Source organism: Podarcis erhardii, assembly GCF_964252035.2.
Source record: "Podarcis erhardii genome assembly, chromosome: 9".
In the NCBI taxonomy this organism is placed as follows: domain Eukaryota; kingdom Metazoa; phylum Chordata; class Lepidosauria; order Squamata; family Lacertidae; genus Podarcis; species Podarcis erhardii.
The window spans coordinates 6,855,773-6,878,340 of NC_138512.1; the positions used below are offsets into that span (position 1 = coordinate 6,855,773).

The 22,568-nt window shown below is 48.2% G+C and overlaps 2 protein-coding genes across 4 annotated transcripts; both read right to left on the minus strand.

Moving 5' to 3' along the window:
• Positions 1–300: 300 nt before the first annotated feature.
• On the minus strand, positions 301–8,810 carry FAM219B (family with sequence similarity 219 member B). 2 transcript variants are annotated; one of them, XM_081876495.1, is made up of 6 exons: positions 8,646–8,810; positions 6,969–7,065; positions 5,410–5,503; positions 4,526–4,603; positions 4,049–4,097; positions 301–3,230 (listed from the first exon to the last, which is right to left on the minus strand). In XM_081876495.1, exons 1-6 carry the CDS (start codon positions 8,739–8,741, stop codon positions 3,075–3,077), a joined length of 570 nt encoding a protein of 189 aa, XP_081732621.1. In that variant the 5' UTR covers positions 8,742–8,810; the 3' UTR covers positions 301–3,074. The 2 variants fall into 2 exon arrangements, with proteins under 2 accessions (XP_081732621.1, XP_081732622.1); XM_081876496.1 differs by having other exon boundaries at positions 3,094–3,230; positions 3,958–4,097.
• Positions 8,811–11,651: 2,841 nt separating this feature from the next.
• On the minus strand, positions 11,652–22,182 carry COX5A (cytochrome c oxidase subunit 5A). Of its 2 annotated transcripts, none has more exons than XM_081877502.1 (5): positions 22,087–22,182; positions 16,537–16,653; positions 15,282–15,403; positions 14,164–14,286; positions 11,652–11,816 (listed from the first exon to the last, which is right to left on the minus strand). In XM_081877502.1, the coding sequence occupies exons 1-4, from the start codon at positions 22,169–22,171 to the stop codon at positions 14,173–14,175; spliced, it is 438 nt and encodes a 145-aa protein (XP_081733628.1). In that variant the 5' UTR covers positions 22,172–22,182; the 3' UTR covers positions 11,652–11,816; positions 14,164–14,172. The 2 variants fall into 2 exon arrangements, with proteins under 2 accessions (XP_081733628.1, XP_081733629.1); XM_081877503.1 differs by lacking the exon at positions 22,087–22,182 and adding an exon at positions 21,454–21,472.
• Between the last annotated feature and the right edge of the window lie 386 nt (positions 22,183–22,568).

Here is a 22,568-nt window from a genome sequence, read left to right on the forward strand (position 1 = left end):
TATGTTTTTCTTGGGCTAAAGTTGCTTTTAAAATTGCATTTTCAAAAGGCCGAATAAAGAGCTTTGTCCAAGTAAGATGAGGTTAGGACATTCAAAACCTCGAAGGAGCATGGGAGGCGGAAAGAACAGCAGGCTGGAGAGAGTCCCACAAATGCCAGGAGGACCACAGGCTCCTCACGCCTACTATGAACGGCCTCTTGCCCTCCTCCACCACCACCACAGTGGACCCCAGGAGGAATCCTACTGCAGGCCTCTTCACTAACACGCAGGTAAGGAACAAACATTTCACATACAAAAGGATCCAAGCCTTGTGAATACAAGGTAGAGTTTTATTAATGCACACTTCCCTTGCTCAGTAAATATAAAACTATTTGCTAGATAGTTCTCTGCATATACAATAACATTAATATCCAATAAGATTGTCCTCTGTGCCTTTCAAGGTTGGTTTGTGTTTCAATTTCACTTCATTTAATGCATTTCAATATTTTAAGGCAGCTTATTAAACACATTATAGGACACAGTCACTGAACTCCTTTTTCCACCCTGAAACCCCAACATACACAACACTGTCAGCCTGCCAAGCTTACTTTGCAGCAGAAAGCGGGCAGTTTTCTCTCTACAGGTCTACTAGTGTCCTGGCTCTCCACTGTCCACCTCATCTAACGTTACACACTATTAAAAGCTTACTGCAACTAGGACTGAACAGCTTAAACCTGTCCAGGAACATCAACCTTTTACCATGGAGAAGTTGTCTCCAGAGGATGCTGCAGGCAGCACAAATAAATATAGAAAATGAAAGGCAGCTGGAGGTGGGGAAAGTTGCCTATGTAACCCAGTGGCTGCACCAGCAACCAACTCTCTCTACTGAAGGGCTGGAAAGTGCAGAGTTCACTTGGCCGCCTCCTGCTAAGCATGTTCCCCAGTGAGTAAACACTGGCCTGTGTTATGGCCTGCCACGTGGCCTATCTCTTGACAAATAATTCTAGCAAAGCACATATATCCAACTGGAAATGGCCTCCTGGGTGCCATTCACCTGGGAACAGCTAAACAGCAGAGAGAACTCCAGTTTAGGATCAAGTCTGCCAAGTAGGGCAAGACTATCTCATCCCTACTGGCAAGTTTTCCAGGAAATGGGGTGGGGGGGTGGGGGAAGCAGCCGCCACTTTTAGCTACTTACAGTAACAGAGGACAACAGTGCAGTGGCATCTTGCTCAAGTTGTGTTAGTGCCTTCAGAGACCTCTGGATCTCTTGCTACTAAAGCTTCAGTTTAGACGGCAGAGGTAATAGCCTGCTGTGGTCCCCAGACCAAGGCAGCAAAAGGGGGGTCCCATTCATACGGATTTATTACTCAATGAGGCTGCCCAAATATACAGGGCACATCTTCCTCCCTCAACCTAGTGCCTTCCAGGTGTTGCTGGACCGTAACTCCTATCATCCTTAATCGCTGGCCATGATTAGGCTGAAAGCACCAGCACAACTGGAAAGCACCAGATGGAGGGGAGATCATGGCCCCAACTTGCATGCTAGCAGGGTACCTCACAAAGCAACACTCACAAATGCTGGAAATTCCTCCCCTCCCTGTTCTCCACAACTGCCACATAAAGCGAACCACAGCTGGTGCTAGCAAATCAGAAAGGCTAGATCGCAGCTCTTGCTCACAAGCGTCCCTTAGTGTGCATGGGAAACACACTATGCGCTGCTTGAAATCAAAAGGAGGCTGCATAAACCAATTCTAATTATGGGGGAATTAAGTCAGAATAACAGGAACTGATGAAGGGATGGAAGAGCTGTGGCCCACTAGATCAGGCTTCCTCAACCTGGTACCCGCCAGGGACTGGGGAGACTCCATATCCCATCAACCCTAGACAGCAGGGCCAACAGTCAGGGATGATGGGAGCTGAAGTCCAACAGCAGCGCTTGGATGGCGCTTGGAGTCACACCTGGTCTAGACCCCTCATCACACAAAGGCAGGCAACACAGAAATGAGGCTATGGGCGCTAGCACCTTAGCCTTCCTCCTCTGCTTGGTCTCTATTCACTTTGGAAGAGGGTAGGGGAGAGGCGCAAACAAGTCTGAATCAGCACCAGCTCCCTAGTCAAAGTGAGGCAGCCATGACCTAAACTAACCAGGATTCTCATCCGGAGCCAGGGATGTCAGATTTGTTGGCCCTTTTGCCAGGGAGGACCAGCCTCCAAGGCAAGGCAAGTGAACCCTTCCCCTCTATCTGTGGGAGGGGAGGAATACACCTCCCTCCCACGCCAAGAAAAAAGGTTCAGTAGGTCCATTTTTCACCAGGCCAAGACTTAATGCTGAGGGTCAATTTGAGACGATGAAGCAGCTGGTGAAACTGTTTTGAAAGCTCCTCAAGGGAAAGGGGTGAGAGCAGCAGCTTCCAGGCAGCAAAGCCAGAAGAGGGCTGGATGGGAGTTCAAGAGACTGCGAGGAGCTAGCAGGCAGCACTCCATCCATGTAGCTTGATAGAGGAACTTCTCCATCCCAGAAATCCGCATGACAACATAATAGTCCAGCTCTACAAGGCCCCCAGGAGATGGTGGCTCAAGCACTGGAGTCCAGGAAAGGATCCTGAGCAAGTGAGGAAAATCTGTTTGACGCGATGTAGTGATTGCTGTGCTTTTCTTCCCCAATCGTAATTTTTGTAAACTAAAGTTTTAACTTGTCCTAGTCCATTCTTCATTCCCTTTCACACAAAAATCTTGGCTGTTTGCCTTTAAGGAGGAAACACTTGCCCTGTCCTCTTGTCCCATCTGCATCCTTCTCCCAGGCAAGGGAGCCAGCTGGCTCAGAGCCTTCCAAGGGCTTCCACTTAACAGTCCTGTATGTGCACCACAGATAAGAGCTTCAAGAGGCTGGTTGGTGCCCAGGCAAGTGCAAGCAAGGCAACGGTGCACCCCGCTTTCCCAGCAACCAAAGCACCCTCTTCCTGCTCCCTATCGGCTTGGTCAAGGCTCGGTGCCAGACTCCATTGCCTCTGCTGGACCTCCAGGCGTCTGAAAGGAAGGGGGGAAAGTGCTGAGTTCTTGACCTGTGCAGTGCAGTCCTGCTCTCTGGATCCTTACTGGATGGAGCAGGAGGCAGACTCCCCAAAGCAGCAGGGACATGGTGAGGATGACACAGGCTTGGGAGGAATGAGGTCAAGGTCCTCGTCATCTGGGATTTCATCGAGGCGATACCCATCTTGCAGCAGCTGGCGGCTGAGATCCTGGTTGACCTGAGAAGCAAGAGGAGGGACAAGCTGAAAACACCTGCTGGAGGACTATGGAATTAGACATGGCCTGCTGGTTATCAGTTTGTGGTAACACGGAGGCAGGGTTTTCCACTGGTGGAATCAGTGACTTGCATTGGGCTCCATGCAGAAATATGAGAGCCCCATCAGTAGTGGCATTCTGCTGGCTCTTGAAGACACACCGGTTGAGGCAAGCATTCTCCTGAACTTCCTGATCTAATTACCTTAACTGTTTTTACCCCACTGTTTTACTTGCTATGCTTCTTCACTGTTTTCTTTTATTGTGCATTTTAATTATGGTTTTTTTTTTCAAATCCTAAGAACACTTAAGAGCATATTCCTATGCTTATCTATTCAGAACTGTGTCCCCTTATAGGACTGGACAGGAAGAAAGGCTGGAGAGCTCTCCTTCCTAGCAAGCATGCGAGTGAGAAAATGCAGGTGTGTGCACACACTTCCATGTCCCTACATTTCCTCACTCATGGTCAGTCACAACATGCTTACTGGGACACATGCACACATAGACATTGCATGTAAGAAAGGGCTCCCGAACTGCACGCTCTCCCATCCTTGGCAACTGGCTGGCTAGAGATGGAGTCTGACAGCATCTGGAGGGTCTTTGCACCCCAAGATTAATGAGCAGCCAACATGAGCATCTGAGGTTCATCTTGCACCCCACCCCCACCTGCCATAAAAGCCTTTGCTCACTAACCATCAGAAGGTCAAACAGACAGGCAGACAAACCCCACCACCTGCAGGTCAATTTCAATGCCTGTAAGGAGCAAGCCATGCACCAGACTTGCCTCTGCAGAGGAGTAACCGGAGGAACATCTTGATTCCAGCTCCTCATCACTAGGAGAGAAAAACACCAAGGGTCAGCACAAACTGAAAGGGTATTTCTAGCACACTTCCGGCTCCCAGTTCTCTGCTAAGAATGAATAGGGTTTTGTGACATGAGAGGAAGTTTGTCTCCCATAAGAACATAAAATGACCCTGCTGGATCAGACTAGTCCAGCATCCTATTCCCAGAGCAGCCAGCCAGATGCTTCTGGGAAGCCCACAAGCAATGCTGACTCCTGCCATTGCTCCCCCATATCTTCAGGGGAAGACTGTTTCTGAAATTGGAAGCTCTACAGGGCTAATGTGACTGGTATCCCGTTCACAGACTGATCCTCTTTGCTAACACTCCTTTTTAGAGCCATTTAAAATTGGTGGCAATGTTCAAACCTTTTTGGCCTTCCCTACCCACAATCAGCAAGCAGGTCCCACTCACCCCTCACCTGTCAGAGTCCAGGGACACCAGGGTTTCATCTGAGATCTGGCTGAGGGCAGCATAGCCCTTGTTGAACTTCACTGACCTAGAGAAAGAGGCAAAACCCAATATGAAGCACCTGAGAGGGGGGAAGGTGAAGGGAAGGGTGTTGGTGCAAAGGACATTGTGTCACTCAGGCAGAAGATGGCCTTGGGCAAGTCACTGTCTCAACTGGACAAACCTGATGTGGCTTTTGGCACCGACTCAAGATGCAAAAAAGTCAGGTTCTGTATCTGCGTATTCTGGAAGCACATTTCAAATCATTCAAAGCTGAATCCTGCAGTCAAGGCTGACTTATCAACAACAGGGACAGAGGAAGCTACCTCAACCAAGTGAGCTTGTTTGTGCTCTGCACCAAGCAGGACTGAACTCCGAGTATCAGCAGATTTGCAGAAGTACAATCCTGCTTGGTTCAAAGCTTCAGAAGCTCCTGACACCCAGCAGTATGATGCCAGGTGAGTACAGCTTGCCCCCAAAGGCCTGGCAGGCCAAATGCAGAGGACTCTTTGCCCAAGCCTGGCCCACAGCTCTCCACTTTCAGACAGGAGTGTCTCCCAGCCCCACCTGGAGATCTCGTGGACTGAACCTGGCACCACCTTCCTGCAACACAAGAGCTTCTACCTCTGAGCTGCACTGGCCCATCTCTTAAATTGTGTCATTTCTGGAGGCCTTTGGCTGCTTTTCTGAATTCACCCCATCACGGGGAGCAGTAGAGAGAGCGCTAGATTAGGTTAGCAGGACACCAACGTTAGCAGCCTAACCTAACGCATACGGAGTTGTTAAGGGCCACTGAACTCACAAAAAACCCCAAAATCCCCCCCCCCCCGCAAACAGTAAGAAAATGGACTGGACCTCTTGGCTGGTAGCTTGGGCTGGTGCCGGACGGCTCCTGAGAATGCGCCTCCCTTCCTCCGCAGCATCGCCTTTGCCATCTCACGATGTTTCTCTGCAGCCCCCAAAATGACCAAGGCAAACTCAGTGAATATTTGCTGTATTCCACGTTCCTGGGGAGGATTGCCTCCCTTAAACCCCACCCCACCAGCCAAGTGCTGCTTGTGGGGCAAGTTCAGACAAATATTTACTGCAAAGGGACAGCAGAAAAACCCACTCTGGGGAAAGGCTGCCTGCACAGGACATGAATCATCTGAATCCTCTGGTTGCCCAGGAGATGCCAAAACACGCTCTCAGGGGTTTGCCATCTATTAAAGTGGGTTGGCGTGGCAACTAAACTGTGCAAGCCATCTTGGTGAAGTCCCAGGGGTTCCCACCCCTGCAGCAAACATTCAGGTGAATCCACACCACCTGCTGGTGTTGCAAAAACGCTTCCAGGTGTAGGATGGGGTGTAGAACATAAAAGACCTGCAGCTGGATCAGGCCAAAAAGGGCCCATCCAGCCCAGCATCCTGTCCTCGCATTGGCCAACCAGATGCCTCAATGGGAAACCCACATGAATAACCTGAGCGTAACAATACTATTTCCACTTGCGCATCCCAGCAACTGGAATAAAGAGGCTTCCTATCTGAAACAGTGGGGGGAGCACCTAGTTATTGTGGCTGGTAAGCATAGACGAGTCTTATCCTCCATGTCATTGCCTTGCCTTCCTCCTGCAGCAAGGAGGGAGCACTTTCTGCTCAGCGGTGAAGAAACCACAACTATTTCTGCCTTCCTAGTTAAGTCAGTAATTTCCATAGAAAATAATTAATCCATGAAACCCTTTGACATCCCACCCCCGTGTCTGTATCTTGTAGGATGGCTGTAACCCTTCAGATGTTGTTGGGCTACATCTCCCATTGTTGAGGCTACCCCTGCTCCTCCACAATGAAGCTCAAGCAGGAACAATTGCTGTCACTTCTTCTCCTGCCTACATTGTCACTTCTTTCATGGCTGTACATGGCTGACGGTAAGCAGGTATTGTATTATTGTTGTTGCTAACAGCAATTTAGTTCCAACTAGAGATGTGTGGAGGCTTTGGTCAAATCATGAAAAAAGTGGGATATTTCAGACGGATTCTCTGAGGCAAAGTGGGATCTGCACAAGGTAACCGGAGTCAAAGCAGGGATGCCCTCAAGGTGCCTCAAAATCTTGGGGACACACATGAACTACAAACTATTGTCTGCTAAAAGCAAAACTAATGTCTCTAAATTGACCATGCAAGGGGTGACTCATACCCGTCTCAGTGCTCTGAATACCCCAGTTGTGGAGGAACATGAGTGGGAATGGTGCTACTGTGCAAATGAGCCGCTTATGGGCTTCCCGTGGGCATCTTACTGGCCACTGTGGGAAGAAGACACTGAGCTAGGTGAGCCTCCAGTTCAGCTAAGCAGGGTCCTTCCCTTGCTCCTCAAGCAGTGAGCCCACCATACTTGTGAAGGCTGTGCCCTCATGTAACGTAGATTCCAGTCCTGACTTACGTAGCTTATCCTGAATGGAAGGAGTTTTGCTCATGAGGTACGGCCCCCTTTTCTCCACTGGTGTTTCCCTGCTTGTCCTCTTCTTGTCCCTCTGCCCCTGTCAGGAGGAGACATTTGACAGCCATTATACCCCAAAGAGAACACACAAGTCCAAAGCAGGGGAGCTTTCCTGCCTTCTACTGATGCCCAGCTTTTTACTTATTTCATTGTTGGCCCCATATCAAACACATGCCTGTTTTATTTACTGCAAGATGCACTTTCATGTGTTGCCCAAAAAGGGAGATAGAAAGTACAAAACAGCCACAAATATAGTATATGAATCCCCTTAATTTCCAAGGTTCAGGCTGTGAGAGACATTATGTAGTCAAAACAGCACCATCCATTTACAAGGAACAGATATCAGCAGAACTGCTGTGGATGCAGAATGTTGATGGGACTATTAGCAGGGGGAAAGAAACCTGGGGCTGGGGTAGGAACAGAGTGGGTAGTGCACCGAATGAGGAGCACTCTGCTGATGAACACCTGACTAGCTAACAACCCACCCATGCACTCCCTGCCCGCAAAGTAATAATAACCATGATGTCCAAATTCAACCCTCTCTCATAACAGGACCTTCAGCCTATATGGCAGTATATATGAGATGAGGGGGTTGTCTCAGGTCCTCATCTTTCAGAATCCCCCTTTACAAAGACCTGAGCCCCATCACATAGAACATCTCCCATCCATTTGCCATGATGGGCAAAACTGGCCTTTCTGCTGGCCACAGATTCTGTCCTCAGAGCAGGTGCCTTTGCTCTTATCCAGCAGGGAAGAAGAGGCTTAAGAAGAGCCTGGCTGCTGGATCAGGCCAAAGGGGGCCTGTCCAGTTCAGCCTCCTGTTCCCAGTATACCTGAAGGAGCGTCTCCACCCGCATTGTTCTGCCCGGACACTGAGGTCTAGTGCCGAGGGCCTTCTGGTGGTTCCCTCGCTGAGAGAAGCCAAGTTACAGGAAACCAGGCAGAGGGCCTTCTTGGTAGTGGCACCCGCCCTGTGGAACACCCTCCCACCAGATGTCAAAGAGAAAAATAACTATCAGACTTTTAGAAGACATCTGAAGGCAGCCCTGTTAAGGGAAGCTTTTAATGTTTGACGGACTATTGTATTTTAATATTTTGTTGGAATCCGCCCAGGCAGGTGGGAGGGGTATAGTTAATATATTATTATTATTATTATTATTATTATTATTATTATTATTATTATTATTACAGTGGCCAACCAGATGCCCCGAGCGGAAAGCAGGCGAGGAGAGGGGCCGGAGCCCAAGAGGAACACTCCCTTCCTGCGGCTCCCTGAGCGTTCCTTCCATGGCCCAAGGAGGCAGAGCATCACGCCCAGCTGTGGGACAGGCTTGCTTCTTCTCCACGAAGCCCTTTCACCCTCCTGCGGGAGGGAGTTCCGCAGCTGAGCTGCGCCGCGAAAGGAACTCGCTCCTTCCATCCCTCCAGCGTCCAGCTCGCGCGTCTGAGGCAGTTGGAAAGGGACCCCGCAGGTCATCTACGCGAGCCCCGAAAGCCCCGGCAGGCGGCCCCCTCGCCCCGCTTCCAAGCAGAGCAGCCGGCAGTAGAGCCTCCCTGGCCAGGAGCAGCCTACCCGCCCTGAGGAGCCCCGGCAGGAGAGGCCCCGGAAAGGCCACGCACCGTGTCTCTGCTGGGCCCGGGCAGCGTCGCGGCCTCCCTCCGGCCCGGAGGCTCCGCTCCGCCTCCCGCCGCCGCCGCCGCCGCCGCCGCCTCCATCGTCGCTGCCCTCACGGCGGCACCGACGCGAAGCCACGCCTCCCGCTTACGTCTCCCTGCCGGCTCTCCCCCATTGGTTTGTTTTCAAGCGGCCCGCCCCGCGTCCTCTCGCGTTAGCCGTTGAGGGGAGACCAACCAACCAGCGAGAGGAGGAGCCGGAAGAGCCTCTGAAAGGCGGGGACGGGGCGGAGGCGACGGTCTAGGCTTCCGGAGGTGTCGTAGTCTGTGGTGTGCTCCGCTGCTCTCGGAGTCGCAGAGCGGGGGCAGGAGATGCGAGAGGGAGAGGGGGGGCGGGGGCTGTACAGGGGGCTCAAGGCCCAGTTATCACGGGGGGACGGGGCTAGGACCGTAGTCTCAGGAGTTAGTAGGGAAGCTTTTAATGTTTGATGTATTACAGTATTTTTATATTTTTTTGGAAGCCGCCCAGAGTGGATGGGCGGGGTATAAATAATAAATTATTATTATTATTATTATTATTATTATTATTATTATTATTATTATTATTATTATTATTATTATAGTTAGCTTTCTGATTAAACGCACTTTCCTGCCACCACAAATCCCTGCAGATAGAAAAATAGTGCATCAAGGGAGTGGCTCTAACTAGGGTTGCCATATCTCAAAAAGTTAGATTCCTTTTCCTTTTTTTTAATGTATTTTTATTAAAGATTTTCTTGATTTACAAAAGTATGTGCAATGGCTCTCTCTCGTGTGTTTTTTCCACGTAACACTTAAAAAAAACCCACAAATCTGTTTCATTTGTTGAAGTAAGATTCCTGTTGACCTTTTTTTAAGGAAACCACCACAATTGACGAGCTTTTTTGGCGGCATCCTACCCCAAAAACAATGATTTTGAGCTTCTTGAACAGTTTGCGTTTTTTTCATGACACTGCCATATATATCCAGGTTTTCCCTGGCATTTTGCTAATTTGGCAACAATCCCCCCCAACACAATTTTTACCACCCCAAAACCAGGACATGTCAGGAATTTTCCTGACATACGGCAAGCGGGCAAGCCTCTCTGGGTAATGAATGAGTCTCTGAGCCCCACGGAACATGGAATTGTTGTGGTGGGAATACAAGGCTCTCCCTTTGTTCCCTCTCATGTGCAAAAGCACACTATCTTGCTCCCAAGTCAAATTCAGTGTGTGAATGCTCGTGTTTGGCTCAGTTGTAAAGGAGCAGATCAGGAGCCCCCATAGCCTCCAGGCAGATGAATAGCTGGTCCAACAGGCCACTGACACACCTGGAGTGGATGGCAGATACATTGTCTGAGGGCTGCAAGCGCTGCTTCTCAGGGGCCCTCTTGCACATTCCAGGAATATCAGTGTTTTGATGCAATAGACTAAAACAGAACTGGCTGATGTGCGGCCCTCTTGCTGGGACTGCAGCTCCCATCAGGCCCAAGCATCATGGCCAACAGATGATGATGGGAGTTTAAATCCAGCACCAGGAGGGTCACAGGTTAAACACCTCTGGCATACAAAGTAATGGTGTAGTGGGCTTGTTCATTCATACAATGATCAACCTAGCAGTTCAAAAGCATGCCAGTGCAAGTAGATAAATAGGTACCGCTGTGGCGGGAAGGTTAACAGCATTTCCGTACGCTCTGGCACTTGTCACAGTCCTCCGTGTGCCAGTAGTGGTTTAGTCATGCTGGCCACATGATCTGGAAAACTGTCTGTGGACAAACGCAGGCTCCCTCGGCCTGAAAGCGAGATGAGCGCCGCAACCCCATAGTTGCCTTTGATTGGATTTAACTGTCCAGGGTCCTTTACCTTTACTTTTTACCTTACAATGATCATATAAGAAGTCTTACTATACGATTCTGCAATTTACTATTCACATGAAGAGGCAAGGAAGCCTTGCTATCTGACCAATAGAAATCTTAAGGGTTATCTGTATTCCTTGCAGAGATTCGTATTATTTTGTTTGGGGTTTTTTTGTGTGTGTGTGTATACACACATATATATATAATCCAATATTATATTTTATGTATTTCTTGCTTACCAGTATCACTCAGATAATATAAGTAGTATAATGAGAATTACTGGAAGATATATATTTTAATTTGTCATGTAAGTGTAATATATTGTATTTGTTTCTGTCTGTTTCTTTACTTTTTATTTTATTTTATTGTTTCTATTCATTTGTAGTGTTTTTTGTTTTGTATGTTATGTAACTCACGGGTATTTGTTTATGTGAAAATTAATAAAGATTTTCTATATTAAAAAATCTCAAGGGTTATTACCAGTTGCACTCAGTTCTCTCCAATTTTAAACATGCCCCATTGATTTCAATCTGATCTAAGCTCAATGAACTTAGTCTGGATCCTTATTTAGTACCTCCAACTTACAGGACTCCACTAAATATTGATCAAATACCTTCAAGCATTTCTGCCATCTCAAGAGCTAAAAATTTGCATTGCTGTAGTAGTACTATATTTATGAATTATGGAATTTTTAATGGTTTTCTCACTGGATGTTGTTTTATCTGTTTCTCGCCATTAGTCACCCTGTGTGTCTGATTGGAGGAAGAGCCAGATATATAAATCAAACAGAGGCTGTCCTTAGCAAGCAAGTTCAGTGCTGTGGTTTTTGTGTAGCAGTACACACATAGGATCTGCACAAGGAAAAGGAAGTCAAGCTCCTAGCCCCATCAGTTTCATGAACTCATATGGTGTTTTGAAACAAAAACATGTAATGATAACCTCCTTCAATGTCCTTTATAGGGATCCACACACAAGCAATAAAAATTTGAATGTCATTGCCACCAATAAATGAAGTTTGAGAATCCCATTGTCAGGTTGTGAAATTGAGGATTAAGTTCTGTACCCCATGTTTATTCACTTTTATTATGGGAAATAAGATTTTCTTTTCTAGTATATAATAAGACAGGCTACAAAGAAGACTCAGTTCAAACCAGTTCCCCTTTATTAGGTCCAGCTTCACAACACATACTCCAGGACTCAATAAAAGGAAGTAGTAATTTCAAATAAGTAATATTTTAACGTCTGATTCCAGGCAATTGTTGTACAATCAAATAGCATTAACAATAACCCCACAGGAAGCTCATCTGGAAGAGAACAGATATCATGGATTAGTTCATGCATTTCTACACCCTTTTCAAGCTCTTTCTGCCTCCCCCCCCCCCCCACACAAGAAAGCTTCTGAAAGAGAAAAAATGGATAGTTGGGGGGACATAATCTGATCTGTGTACCAAGCAGCTGCAGATTAACAGCTTGCTGCCCAGTGGTGTAAAAAGACCATTTTTCTACCACAGTCTTGTGACCTTTGTGTTTTCCTCATATCTCCAAATATATATATGCAGTCTAAAGAATTACACACACACACACATATATATATGGCACGCACGCACACCATATATCCCAGCAGCCCTTCAAAAAATTTCTTTCAACAACATTTGCTTAACATTTTTGCCCTATATTCTTTCTATTTTAGCAGGTATCTGGCAAACTGGGCTGATTTTGCTTAGTTCTCTCTACTGCTTTGGGTTGCATCCAACGCTACTGTTCCATTAGCACTGCAGACTTCTGCCTGTACAACACACCACACACCCCTCTCCCTGCAACCTCAGAATCTGCTCCAAAGGGTTGGATAACCCCTACAGAGCAGGTGTGGATGGCACACAGGGAGAGGAGAGCAACAACCTGTTTCACAAGTGGGACTCCGTGCACATAGTACTGGACACAAGCCTTTGCGTCTTAATCTGTATTTGTAAAATAATTGTGTTTTGATTTACTGCCGTTCTTAATCTGCTCTTATGTTATCTTATTGTACAATGGCTATCTTGTTCCTATTTCTTTTATTCAGGACTGTACTGTTTTTAGTCACTCTGGTCATTTTTATAAAAAAGGGGGGAAGTACATTTTGTGGGGTATGAAACAAATTAATAAATAAAATTGATAAGTCATCTCCAGAATACAGGCTTTACACACACACCCAAACACACCCATACACAAGGATTACATTCTGGGTCCCCACACATATAAGTGAAATTGCATAATGTGGGGAGCACCCCACTTTAATAAGGACGGTGTGTGGGGAGAAGAAACTCAGCCTGGAAATCTCTTGGGGCTGCTGTCGCAAGCCTGCTTGCCTGCCTGCAAGGAGTTAGTATGTGTGGCAGCAGCCACTGGCCACAGAGACCAAGGACCAAGAAGGGCACCCAGCAGAACTGGTGCCAGGATGGGGGCATGGATGTGCTTCCTGCCCTATGTCATTGACTGACTGAAGGCCACCTTCTGTTGCTTGGGCAGGGAAGCATGGGAACCAGTAAAACATTTCTAACTGCATACAGAGTTGCAGCTCTTCATTCAAAGTCTGTAGGATTCTAGTGTTTACACAGAACACAAAGCATATGGTGCCCAAGCAGTAGATTGTGGTTATGTGGCCACAAATGAGGACCCCAATTCACTATAACCAATGCAACGTTAGAGTAACAGCTCAGATTCTTCTCACTGGAAAAAAAGCCTTTCTCCCTGCAAAGGCCACTTGCCCCAGATGAATACTTATGAGAAAACAGCATTTTACCCCTAAAGTCAATTCAGGTTTGTGCAGGCTTGCTATTAAATGCTGTCCATTCTCTCCTCCCTGGTGCCACTACACCTAGCAGGGGCTCTGCTGCTTTTTTCTGTACATTAAATGAGTGACAGCTTAAAGCTAGCAGAGCATTGCATGTATTGCCACTAAACATCCAACTTCCATAGCACTGTCCTATTTAAGGGTGACGTGTCTGCATAGTCTCCAATGCTGCTCTATTAACAGAACAGTAGTCGCTAAGCTTAGGCTGAGTGCTTGACCCCCCACTGTAAGTTCAGCACATATGACAGCAGGAGAAACACTCCTGGTTGCCAGGAGTGAAGTTATTTGGTGCAGACAACTAAGCAAGCACCAATATTATATGGCTGTATTTGAGTCAGATTCAGAAATAAGGAGCCTGACACTGATGAATGAGAAGTGTTCACTGTACTTTTCTCCAGTCTTTTTTAATCACTTAAGTATAAGAACTGCATTTCAAGTACATCAAGAATGGTCCACCAGAAAAGAGGTTGGGGCTAGGTGAATGCAGGGAATTTGCAAGTCTTTTTTCTGCCTTTCCTCAGGCAAACCTAGAAAACGAAGCCTTGGTGTTCTACTCAAGATAGCTCAAACTCTATCTGGCGTGCAAGGCAATTGCAGCTTGCACAAGGGTTACGTTCCCGGGGGGTTGCACATAAAAGCAAAATCACACACAGTCAGAACAACCCCTGGAACTGCTCCCACCTCTTGAGAGCTTGCAAGATCTCAGATGGCCCCATGAGATCTCCTGGGAACCCTCATGCTACTGTCTAGGAGCCTGGTAAAGAAGATGGATGATTTAAAAGCTGTTTCCACAAAGGACTGAAGATTTGTTCTCTTACCAATAATGTTTACACTTTGTCCAGGCCAAGTTCCTCTGGAGTTGAGATTCCCAACTCATTCAATGTTGGTCTAAGTTCCTGGATAACATATGGGTATATTTCCTTGTGAGGCCCTGCTTTGTCCTAATTGAAAGAACACAAAATGAATTTAAAGTTAACAAAACCAAGACAGATTCATATCCAAGGCCAATAGGGTTAATTCTTTAATAGTCTTAAGGGTTTTTTTTATTAAAAAAATACACACGAGAGAAAAGCATTTCACCAAGAGTTAAGCAACAATTTACTGCTTCAAAATCCAGCTTTTAGAGGTGAAAGTGGCTATAAGGTAAAGGTAAAGGGACCCCTGACTGTTAAGGACATTCGCATACAACTCTGGGGTTGTGGTGCTCATCTCGCTTTACTGGCCAAGCGAGGGAGCCGGTGTTTGTCTGCAGACAGCTTCTGGGTCATGTGGCCAGCATGACTAAGCCGCTTCTGGCGAAACCAGAGCAGCACATGGAAAAGACGTTTACCTTCCTACCGGAGCAGTACCTATTTATCCACTTGCACTTTGACGTGCTTTTGAACTGCTAGGTTGGCAGGAGCAGGGACCAAGCAACGGGAGCTCACCCCGTCGCAGGGATTCGAACTGCCAACCTTCTGATTGGCAAGCCCTAGGCTCTGTGGTTTAGACGCTACAGTATATGAGGCTACAAATCTATACTTGCCTGAAAGCAAATCCCACTGAACTCAGTGGGGCTTTCTTTTGAGTTTACATGCATAGGCTTCCATTATAAGTAGCCTGGTAAACTTTTGTGGGGAAATGGGCAGGGGCACATGTATTTTGTACAGAAAGTTCCACTCTCAGCCGCACATATCCTGTCAAAAAGATCAAGGTTAACAGGGTTAGACGGACATATGTCACAGGCTGTGGAGAGCCAATGACCATTAAAGTAGACAATGCTGGCTAGAAAGATTTGTTAGGCTCTCAAGGCTAGTCAAACAAATCTCTACACAGGGTGCAAAGGCTCTTTATGGATCACCAGCAAGCCGGAACTCCACAATATACACACTATAAACACAGAGGCAAATGGAGAAGCAGGGTGTTGGCTGCTCAGACTCATATGTCTTTCACTGACCTTTACAACTTCTAAGATACGGACTGCGCTAGCAAAGTCATTTAGTCGTCGGCATGCCCTCAAAGCAGCATCAATGATTTTTGGTTCTGGAACCAGGTCATAACCAACCAGTGTGTTCATGCCTGTGGGAATGAACAAGAATGAGAATATTCTGTTGTTCTTACAAGTTCAGGAGTGTGTCACACAGGCTCAATTTCTCTTCCTAACATTTCTGATTATATCTAAATATGCCAGAACATATTATTAATACCAAATTTCCTGCAAGTGACTTCTGATATTTGATATTGCCACAGTACACAGAATTTGTAGAGCCAGCATGAAATGTTGCTTACATTCCACATACAAAATCTGAGATCAAATCTGTAATATGCCATTTCAGTGCCATAACTTCAATTCAATTTTTTTGCATCCCATCCAACAGATCCCAATTTCCACAGCAAAGCTCCATTTATTGTGGACTTTAAACTTGAAAAGTTAAACACAACTTTAAGATTCTGAATGCTTGTAGCTTTTATGCTCCCTGCTTATTTAAGAACTCACATACTTTGGGGAGTTTTCTAAAAGCTTACTTTATTAAACTATCAATTGCTGTTCAGCCTCTGTAGCGAAGAAGAGTCACCCAATAAAAGGTGCCATTTTGTCTTGACAACCGTCAACACAATAAAAACGGTACACTTCCTCTTACCTTAAATAGAATATTGCAAGGCATTCAACAGTCAAAGGGATCAGTTTAGTGCTCGTTCAGCGCCCTAATACCATTGTCCTCTTATGTACAGCCGAAGTCAGTCTTATCTCTCTTTCCCTAACAAAAGATATGCCTTAGAAAGGTGAGGCATGGCTGAAACATCAAGGGACTGACAGAAACACTGAATCAGTTTCGATTTCAGCAAGTTAGGATAAATGACCATTTTTTACTACTCATACAGCTATTAAAATACCAGAGGTACAATCTTAAAAGCAGAGGTTGGGTGGCCATCTGTCACGTATGTTTTAGCTGAGATCCCTGCACTGCAGAGGGTTGGATTAGATGACCCTCAGGGTCTCTTCCAACTCTACAATTCTATGATTCTATGCTCTGGAACAGTTCCATTAAGGCTGGTGGAATGTTGGGCAGGAACTGAAGAAAAATGGACTGACTGCTCCATGCAAGCTACCACAACCAGCTTGCAGAAATGCCTCCATTCAGCTGCAGCCGCAACAGCACACAACAAAGGAGTGTTTCTCAAGCTCTTCAATACTACTCTCCCTCACTTACCTTTCCTTAGCTCCCAGGCATCGATATCCGGTTTATTAAAGTACGTCACCCAGCGAGCATCAAACTCTTCATCTGACTCATGTGACCCATGAGAATAGCAGCGCACAGGCAATACAGCTGTGACAAAAACAGAAAGTGGGAAGAAGAGGAAGATATTAAAGAGCTCAAGGTAAAGCTGCAACACAGCAGGCATGCATAGGAAGTCAGTGTACACGTGTGTCAGAGCCGCCCCTAGGTCCCAGCTCACAAAGGACCAACGCCCGGCTGTAGTTATGTACAAAAGTCTTTATTGAAGTTCAGTTTCCATTTCAAAGCCGCAGCGTGCCGCTCTACGTCTTAAAGTCTAGACCGACGAAGTTCCGTCTGACTCTCCTCCCCTTCCACACCAGTTTAAGACTCTAGCCTTGCTCCACCTCTTCCTTAGCTCCTTCCTCTTCTGGGCCCTCCTGCCCGCTGGGGTTTCATCCTTTCTGGACTCTTCCGACGCTGACCCCCCTGATTCTTGCCCCTCCTTCCGGCGGGCTTTAGGACCTGGTTCCCTATCCGGGCTACCTGCTGTGCCGCTCGCCTGTACATTTGAACTTGGCGCGCGCGCCCAGCCGGCAACCTTCCTCTTGACCGTTCCCTCACTCTCCGATGGAGGCGTGGCCAACCCTGACTCATCTTCTCTCGCTGGTGGTGAATACACTGGCCCTGATACCTGGGACTCCTCCCCCCCACTACGCTCTGGTGGGGAAGTTGGTCCTGATTTCCAACTGCTGCTCTGGGAGTCCCCGCTGGCCCCTTGCTTCTGGGGTGTCCCCCTTGGGGCCCCCCTTGCCCTGGCCATCGGCGCCCCCTTCTGTGAATCTTCCGATTCGCTGGAGAGGCTCATGGAATCTCTCGGGCTACTGTCATCTTCTCCTACGCTGCCCTCGGATTGCTCCCCCTCGCTCTCCATCTCCTCCCCTCCCTGCGCTCTCGCTGCGTCCCTGACAACGTGAAATCCCAGGAACGCAGCTCTCTGCTTTGGTCAGCAGAACCATCCCCACATCACTTCCAGACTGTAGCTGCCAGAGTTTCTACTGAAGCACTATGTCATCACCCCCTCCCTCCCCAGTAAAGAGAAACATGCACTGAAACAGCCCTAAACTACACCACTTTAAAAGGTTTGCCCAGCTGTGCACAAGGGTTGCTGTATGAATTTCCCCATTTCCTGCCCGAAGAGGGAGAGAGGGGCAGGAGGCAGCAGGCGAAGGGTAGAAAAACTACAGCAGAGTATTGATTTGCATTGCTGGAGCAACATATCTTCAGCATTCATGGCAAGTTAAGTCACCTAAAAAGTCTAATTACCATCCCATCAGAATAAGCTTTCCAGCAATCCAATTGCTATTTTGTAAATTATCATAACTTTCTAACGCACACATTACAGGTATCCCTCCCAGCTTTAGGTTACCGTATTTTTCGCACCATAGGACGCACCTTGTTTTAGAGGGGGGAGAACAAGAAAAAAAAATTCTCCCCCTCTCTGCCCAGCGCCCCTTCAGCGAAGCGGCAGGAGACGCTGCGCAGAGAGGGGGAGAATTTCCCCCCTCTTGTTTTCCCACTCTAAAACAAGGTGCCGTTCAGGCGGATACCTTGGAAGCCTGGAGAGCGAGAGGGGTCGGTGTGCACCGACCCCTCTCACTCCCCAGGCTTCAGGTTCCTTTCGACCTGCTCTTTGGGGCTGGCGGTGCAAGCCCACCACCAGCCCCAAAGATCAGGTCAGGGAGCAGCGGAGAGGCGCAGCGGAGAGGCTGCTGCCATAGCCGCGTATCACCTCTCCAGCCGGGAGAGGGTCGCGGGGCTATGGCTTCTTTAGCCCCTCACGCGCTCTCCCAGCTGGAGAGGTGGCGCGCGGCTAAAGAGGATCCTGCCATAGCCGCGCGTCACCTCTCCAGCCGGGAGAGGGTCGCGGGGGGCTTCTTTAGCCCCGCGCATGCTCTCCCGGCTGGAGAGGTGACGCACGGCTATAGAGGCTCCTTCCATAGCCGTGCATCACCTCTCCAGCCAGGAGAGGGTCGCGGGGCTATGGCGTCTTCGCTCCATAGGACGCACACATATTTCCCCTTCATTTTTGAAGGGGAAAATGTGCGTCCTATAGAGCGAAAAATACGGTAATATTTTTTTGCTAGCAAGTCACCTTTGGGCTTATTTACATAGTTGAGATAGCTAGTCTGGTGCTTTCAGGGGGAAACACGAAATCCCTGAATGCTTAAGAATGTATGCCAGAAGGATAGTTAATAATAGTGATAATAATTAAAATCACACTTCAATACTATCTAAAATAAGTCAGTGTTCTGAACAGTACAGTATACAGAACTAAGAACAAAACCTTGCCTTCAAGTTTATAAACTGGGGGGGGGGGAGGGCAGACACACAAGAGAAAGTGAAGATAATGGAGAAGATTAAAAGCTCACTTAAATAGAACAGGCTTGAAAAAATAGATATGTCTGCAGTCACTTCATAAGGAGTGTGTGTGTGTGAGTGATATAAGTACCTGGAGGCAGCAAGTTCCAAAGTTCAATTATCTCTGGCAAAGATTTGAAGCAGATATATCTAAGGGTTCTAAAGTCTGTCACCAGAGTAGCAGTTCATATTCTACTTAACACATCCTGCAGGATCACTGTCAGTGTTAGAAATTAGCCAGTGGCATTTTGCTACTGGTGTGGGTCTAACTGCGACTATGTGGAGATATCTGGGCACCTGGTTGGCGACCACAGTCTAAAAACCTCTCCCTTAGTCCATAGTAAAAACCATTTCCATAGTGTATGTTTCTCCTTCTTGCATACTGGGACAAGTGCACTGTTGTAAGAGCAAGTAAAGCAATGTAGCTGCAATCATAGAATATTAGAATTGTAGTATTGGAAGGGACCCATAGAGTCATCTAGTCCAACCTCCCCACGCGTCCCCCAGGAAATAGACATTCTGTTGTAGCGACCATAACCTAGATTTAAGGTGCCATTTACTGCTGCTGCATAAATAATATCTAATTAAAAAATTCAATTCATTTAGTCCAATTCAGCAGTACAATGAACTCAAACAAGAGTAAAAAAACTGCTTTCATTCTGGACATTGTCTTGCTGTTGCCCAATCCACAGAAGAAACTAGACGGGCTTGGAATTTTAAAATGCCAGGTGTTAAAACTACCCAAAGAAATGAGATGCTAGCATTTCAGCTGAAAATTATCCATCTCACGCTTGATTTTTCTATTCTTCAGCTAATAAGCCTCCATCTCAGAACAGCTGCTCTAAAGTAAAACATGCTTTGTTGCAATGTTGGTGGTCAAAGACAATTTTCAGTACCGTCAGTATTTCAACATCCTCAGATTTTGTGGTAAATCGTATCTGTTAAATGAATGCAAAATTTGCTGGAGTCCTTAGCATCAATGGTATTCTTAGTTTCCAGTACCTTCACCTGCCATCTTGGGGGATAAGTACAAGACACAAAGGCCGTACAACACTTGTTAAGTATCTAGGAGCCTTCACCTAGAATAGGCATCAATTTGATGACTGCATCAACACTGTTCTCCAATGCACTGCCTCAATGTCAGTGAAGTTTTATTGAGCCAATTTGCCTGCTGGGAATTAATTTAGATACTACTTTCACAATCAAGCTATTGTATAGAGCCAACTCACATGTAAATTGGGACCACACTGACTTGAAAAGATCCTGGTTTGGAACAAGTCAACAAAGCCATGTATAAGTGAGTTCATAAGGCAGAGTATTTTTTCCAGATGTCCCTATCTTAGGGCTCCTCCATTTGACCCACTTACTAAATACCCATCTTGATTGGCTTGCACAAAGATTACTCAGCGATTAGTCTATGTCAGTCTATACTGAGCCGTCATTCTGACTTGTTTCTGGGGTTGATATGCAACAATAAATATTCATTCTGATATGCTTGTGCTGTGTTCATACACCTTCCCATTCATTCATCCCAGTTTTCAATTCATTGCCCTGCCACATTCCAAACTGCAAAAAAACACCCTTCTTTTTAACATGGATTTGTTGCATCAGGGCAATAACTCCACTTTAATTGTTCAAACCTAAAGTTCCAGTATGTGCCTGAATCCCTCCTTCAGAATACTGGCTGTCTGGAAGCCTTAAGCAGATCATGGCCTTAACTGTCCTTAAATGGGAATGGAAGACAGACATAGTTCCTCCCTATCACATAGTTCAAGGAACTCAGGGTAGCATTCAAACAGGATCATCTACTCCAAGGGTCAGAAAACTTTTTCAGCAGGGGGCAGGTCCACTGTCCCTCAGACCTCATGGGGGGCCGGACTATATTGGGGGGGGGGGAATGAAAGAATTCCTGTGTCCCACAAATAGCCCAGAGATGCATTTTAAATAAAAGCACACATTCTACTCATGTAAAAACACCAGGCAGGCCCCACAAATAACCCAGAGATGCATTTTAAATAAATGGACACATTCTACTTATGTAAAAACACGCTGTTTCCCGGACCATCCACAGGCCAGATTTAGAAGGCGATTGGGCCGGATCCAGCCGCCGGGCCTTAGTTTTCCTACCCATGATCTACTCCTTTGCATCCTCACAGTGAACCTGTGAGGCAGGGAAGCTGGGGAGAGATTGGTGGGCTCAAGGTCACCCAGTAAACTGTTCATTTCTTTAGACAAGCTAAGAACACGTACAGCTCTGACTGCAACTGTTTTCAAGCCTGGACTGACAGCATATCAGCATATGAGCCCATTTTCAGGCAGGAGGGGAGCCTTAAAGGATGTGCACCTAGAAATTAAGAGTTGGTCCTTAAGAAAAGCAAGCTATTCCAAGAAATGGAAGCAGAGCCACATGCAAAAAGTGAAACCAGGAGGAGCAGAAACTGAGGGGATATCCTGCAGATCAGACCCAAAGGCAGCACAAAGCAGCTATACCCATCCCGAAGAGACGGGGAAACTCTCCTTTCTTAGGAATACTCCAGAGCGCATTATCCCGCCTGAGTAACCGGGCAGAGATCTTCTTCCGTCTCTGATCCTCCCTTCAAAATCATTTCCTCGTTGCATTTGCGCCCTTTCCTCCCGACACCCCTGCGAGGCAGGCTAGGCTGACCCCAAGGTCGCGCCCAGAGAGCTTCATCCACGGCCGAGCGCGGGATTTGAACCCGGGGCCCTCCGTCACCTTCCTACCGAGGGGAGCTCAGGAAAGGGGGCGGCTGAGGACGAGCAGGCGGGCCCGCGACCTTCCTCCTCGCCGCCGCCGCCGCTTCCCGCGCCAAGGTCACCCGGCTCCCTCTCCCCCTGCCGGCCCGCCCCCCCTCGCAGGGTCGCGACGAGGCCGAGCAGCGGGCGCAGCGGGCGCCCTGAGCGTCCCTCGGCGGGAGAGGGCGGGCGGGCGGCAGGGGACCCGCCAGAACCGGGCCGGGCGCGAGCGGCGGCGCCGGGAGGAGGCCGGTGGGCTCCCCGCGGGCGGGCGGGGTCACGGCAAGGACATGGCCAGGCCTCGAGCGCCGCGGCTCCGGCTCCGGCGCGGCCGGGAGCGTGGGGGGAGGAGGAGGAGGGGCGCCTCACCTGCGGGGGCCGCGCGGGGGCCGAGGCCGCGGAGGACGGGCGCGGCGCAGCGGCGGCTGAGGAGGAGCTGAGCGGCTGCCAACATGGCTGAGGGGACGGAGAGAAGCGGGAGGGAGGGAAGGGGTGGCGGCGGCGGCGGCTGGTGCGGCGGCGGCGGCTTCTGCTCCTGGCCGGCCTCCTGGCTTCCTTCCTCCGACGGCCACGCGCCGCTGCTGCTGCTGCTGCTGCTGCTCCGCTGGCGAGACGCTCCGAGGGCAAAGGAGGGCGGGGCCGAGGCTACGGCGGCGCAGGGCGGACTAACCTCCTCGCGCCCTCGCGAAGGACGGCGCCGGCGCGGGAGGAAGAGAGGAGAGCCGGTGCTGCGCAGGCGCAGTCGGGGAGAGGGCGCGGCGGGCTCCTCCTCCGAGGGGCGGAGTCGGGCAGCCAACTTAGTTGGTCTTGAAGGGGCTACTGGAAGGAATTTTTTCATTTTGTTTTGACTA

Coding starts and splice junctions, on each gene's coding strand:
- FAM219B (XM_081876495.1), bottom strand. CDS start 8,741: ATGGAGGCGGCGGCGGCGGCGGCGGCGGCGGGAGGCGGAGCGGAGCCT. Junction 4,098..4,525: donor GTGTCCCTGGACTCTGACAG/GTGAGGGGTGAG, acceptor TTTCTCTCCTAG/TGATGAGGAGCTGGAATCAA. Junction 3,231..4,048: donor CCGGTTACTCCTCTGCAGAG/GCAAGTCTGGTG, acceptor CTTGCTTCTCAG/GTCAACCAGGATCTCAGCCG.
- COX5A (XM_081877502.1), bottom strand. CDS start 22,171: ATGTTGGCAGCCGCTCAGCTCCTCCTCAGCCGCCGCTGCGCCGCGCCC. Junction 16,654..22,086: donor CCCCCGCGCGGCCCCCGCAG/GTGAGGCGCCCC, acceptor TTTTTGTCACAG/CTGTATTGCCTGTGCGCTGC. Junction 14,287..15,281: donor GTATCTTAGAAGTTGTAAAG/GTCAGTGAAAGA, acceptor TCTTTCAATTAG/GACAAAGCAGGGCCTCACAA.